The sequence below is a fragment of the Eurypyga helias genome, unplaced genomic scaffold, assembly GCF_000690775.1.
Source record: "Eurypyga helias isolate BGI_N326 unplaced genomic scaffold, ASM69077v1 scaffold29209, whole genome shotgun sequence".
Lineage (NCBI taxonomy): Eukaryota > Metazoa > Chordata > Aves > Eurypygiformes > Eurypygidae > Eurypyga > Eurypyga helias.
Window position 1 is genome coordinate 1 of NW_010273139.1, and position 4,188 is coordinate 4,188.

A 4,188-nucleotide genomic window follows, 5' to 3' on the forward strand; every position below is an offset into this window, starting at 1 on the left:
GGTGGCTGTTCCGGGAGCGTCTGCCTGTGAGCTGTCATTCTCCTGCAGGCAGCGCTTCCTGTGAGGGTGAACGCAGGGTGGGTTTAATTTTTTCCCTTTGTAATGTTTTGCTTACGTAGGTGAGAAGAAACTTGGAACGGTAATCACTCCCGATACGTGGAAAGATGGTGCAAGAAACACTACAGGTAATCTGGGGGAGATTTAACGCTTTCTTTTCAGGTAATCCTTAAAGCCAGTTGGGCACCTGAGCTATTTTACGATCTTGAGGCTAAAATCTGAGGGAGTTAATCAGGTTAATTTTTAACTCCTGTACTCTCCCTCCCATCTTAATTGAATACATTAGGAATTTATTTGCCCTGAGCTCTTCAGTATTGAACTTGTCTGCGTTTTTTTTTTCCTCTTTGTGTGTGGCCTGATGATATGCTAACAGAGCATGGTATAAAGTGTTCTGTTTTATGCTTTAATGCTGCACTGTATGTTTTATCTCTCTCTGCAACTTTATTTGTATGTGTGCAAAAGGTGTAAACTAAGCTTTAAGTATGCTTGTAACTGGGGAACTTATCGGCTTATGGTTTTGTTCTTTTTGTAGAGAGTGGTGGCCGCAAGTTAAATGAAAACAAGGCGTTGACCTCAAAGAAGGCAAGGTTAGTATTAATACTGATTTTGGCTAAAAAAAAAAATTAGTTTTCTGTCACTGAGGCCTCTTTCCTGCATGTCTGGGCAACTGCCCAAAACTTGTCCAAAATACACTTAGCAAAAATAAAATAATAATCTGATGATTGGTTGTTAGATGTATGTCCATACTTATTTCATGGGTGCTTTCTGCTGAATCACAGAGTGTGGACAACTGTTTTTACTGTGGTTCTCACTGAAATTGCTGGGATTTGATGCTTTTGTTAGGAGAGGAGCCGGGAAGGCTTCTTTTCTGTGCTAAGATTGCTGGTATAATTTTTTGAGCATTTCCTTAATGTCCAGGGGATGTTCTGTTAGTCAGAGAGCAAGACGCTGCTGGAAGCTGTTTAAATTCATAGTCTAATATCTTAATAAAAATACACATTTCTAGTTCTGCTTTTCTTAAGACTTTGTCTATAATGCAAGAAATCTTCCCTAATGGTGAAGGTGGGAGCTTTTCTGTAGGCTCTGTGCAGTCTACTATAAACAATCCTTGTATGTCCCTTTTCTAAATTATATTTTGTGTTGAAAGTTGTCTGTGCTCTCAGACTTTTTAGGGTGAGGCAGAGTAAATGCTTTATTTCAAGGTGTATAAATAAAATACTTCTACTTTTTCCCAGGTTTGATCCTTATGGAAAGAACAAATTTGCAATATGTCGGATTTGTAAGAGTTCTGTCCATCAGCCAGGGTCTCACTATTGCCAAGGATGTGCCTATAAAAAAGGTGAGTTTCACTGAGTACCGAATTACTAAATTACGGTTTGAATTTAGAGACCAAGTGGAACTCTTCAATTTGGTTCACCTTACAAAGAGAAGGCTAAGATGAGATTTAATTGCTATCTTCAACTACTCATAGGAAGGCATAGAGAAGATGGAGTCAGACTCTTCTGGGGTGCACAGTGATAGAACAAGAGACATCATACACAAGTTAGAATGTGGAAAATTCTGTTTGCGTACAAGGAAAGCAGTTTTCACTGTGAGGGTTGTCAAATGTTGCAATAACAAGACCCACAGAGGTTGTGGCATCTATACAGGAGCTGTTCAGAACTTGACTTGAAAAGCCCTGAGCCAACTTCATCCAAGTTGGCTCTGTTTTGCATGGGGCAGGACTAGAGGCTGCTGGAGATGCTTTTCAACCTAACTTATTCCGTGATTTTGCTTCTTTGAGAATGTTTCTGGTATCTAAAGCGGTAGAACTGGAAGGATAGCTGTCATCTAGCGAGTTTGATTTTTCTTAGTTGAAAAAAAAAAATCAGATTTTATAAAACTCAATTGCTTGTTGCACTCCTCCTTCTGCTCCCCTCTCCCCTTCTAATAACAGCTAAATCTAAACCTCTAAATAATAGTCTCAAAAAAAAGCTTGGCTTAAAGTGAAACTGAAAAATTAAAAAGAAGAATATAATTACATCCTTAGAAAGCAAGATATTGCACTGTACAGTACATAGTATGTAAAATCTTCCCCTACTTACGAATTGTGTGAATGACCACTGAAATTCTGCTTATACCTGGAAGCTTTCTCCTGTGTTCATAAGTCTTCAGTGTTGTTAAACTGCTCAGAAATTCCTGAAGGGGGAGGGTGGGGGGAAATCAATTTAAAGCAAATTTGATGGCGAGACCTAAGGATATAAAACTTTTACTAGACTTGTGATTTTGAGTAGGTGAGCAAAAGGGCTCAAACTTGTAATTCCGGGAGGGGGAAGAAGAGCAGCGTGAACTCAGTTACGTTACTGATACTGAGGTACCCACATAGCACACAGACCTGAGGTGAACCAATTGTTGGAGTTACAGCTAACCAGTAGTAAGATTTGTTTATGAAATAGCTTTAACTGTCCCATGAATGTGTACTGTGTCACTGAGTTGGTGGTTTAGCAGCCTGCTGTAGGAGGGTTGCCTTTTCTAGCTGCTAGACGCTCACCAGGTGGCTGCCTGAATCCCATATGGAAGAACCTTGTTCTGTTTCATAAACTTATGGCTGGTTTGGGTGGGCTTCAGGATTTCATCTTTGCTCGTGTATCCTTCCAGGTTGAATCCGATTTCTTCATAAAATTCAGAACTCTTAAGTGCTTTAGGTTCTGATTCTGACCATCAGAGTTGTGGTTGTGGCATGTTTCTTGAAGAAAATGCAGGCAATGGCTTAGTGCTTCAACTGAGCAGGTCTCTGAAACTGTGGGGCAATCTAGATGTAATTGCTCCTCAGTTTAGACCTGAAGTGAACAGCCTGTGGGCTGGATTTTGCGCTCCAGAGTAAGTCATGTGACATGTTCTGTGCTGTTCACTTTCCTAATGGACTTTCAGGTACGTGTCCGGTCACATGATGTCGTTCTATGGAAGCACACAATTTGGAGAGAGTTAACAGGAATAGTTTCCACTTGACCTTTTTTTTTCTTCTGCTGACAAATGGTCTTGCAAAATAAGATGTGGCCCTACCACGCAAAAGTTTTAACACCTTTCTGCTTTAGAAGAAGAGGGAAACATTGAGACAACCTGCGCCTCTGCGTTGATGAATTTGTGTACTTTTTGCTGCTCCAGTCTTCTGACGTGCTGCTCTTTGGGTTTAGGCCAAAGTCCTCTGGGACATCAGTGGTCATCTTCAACTCTCAAGTATTTTTGGCGTCCGTTGCTTCTCACTTCTACTATTCTATAAATAGCTTAATTCTATGAAACCATATTCTTCTCAACCTAATTCTGATGGTCCCCACCTGTTAATCTTCCCTTTAGCAGTCAGTTTGCTGGAGATTGTATTTTCTTAGCCTAGCTACTTTCTGTCCATCTTGGGTCTCTGTGTGACTACAGGACTTACACAGTATAATAATGCACTGTTTTTACCTGTTTGCGCAGTGGGAGCCTCTCCTGGCTCTCTTGCAGCGTTCCAGCAAGTTAGTGAGGCTTCAGGCAGCGTTGTGAGTCATAATGCTCTCAAAATAGACCTTATTTTTTTTTAAGTGGCAGTATTACACATATGCTTCAAATACTAATTTGTATTAGAAGTCATATTATTGCTTCTAAATTTGCAGCATCTGACAATCTACCTGTGCATTGTCTCACCAATGAGAGCTTATTTAAATTATTTTTTTGAAAATGATCACTACAAAAACATAGCAACTTTTTTTTTTTAAGAAAAACGAAATATTTTAAAATAACTTACACACCTTTTGTGTGTTTATAGGCATCTGCTCAATGTGTGGCAAGAAGGTCTTGGATACGAAGAACTACAAGCAAACGTCTGTCTAGTTGTATGGACTAGTCTCATTATGAACTTTAACTTCTGTGTCTTTGTACAGTAACTGTTCTCTAAAATCGTTTGTCAATATTATGTTCTGGAAGATAATGCATTTACTTGGAATGAGATGAGAGGTAAAGACAGCCTGATTGTTTGTCTAGAAATGTACATAATACCTGATTTTTGTTGCTTTAGTACTCATGTTAACTGATATTTAAATATAGTGGTTTGCAGTAACTGATACAGTTCAAAGTGAATGAGAAGATCCTAGTGGATAGTTGAAAGTATGTTGCCAT

General features: G+C 39.4%; 1 protein-coding gene across 1 annotated transcript; it reads left to right on the plus strand.

The window, feature by feature from the left end:
• Positions 1-106: 106 nt before the first annotated feature.
• On the plus strand, positions 107-3,903 carry CRIPT (cysteine-rich PDZ-binding protein; the record flags this gene model as incomplete). The annotated part of the gene is made up of 4 exons (XM_010159382.1): positions 107-185; positions 590-644; positions 1,293-1,396; positions 3,839-3,903. Coding segments are annotated over 4 exons (303 nt in total), but the record flags the coding sequence as incomplete, so codon positions are not given.
• Positions 3,904-4,188: the final 285 nt, after the last annotated feature.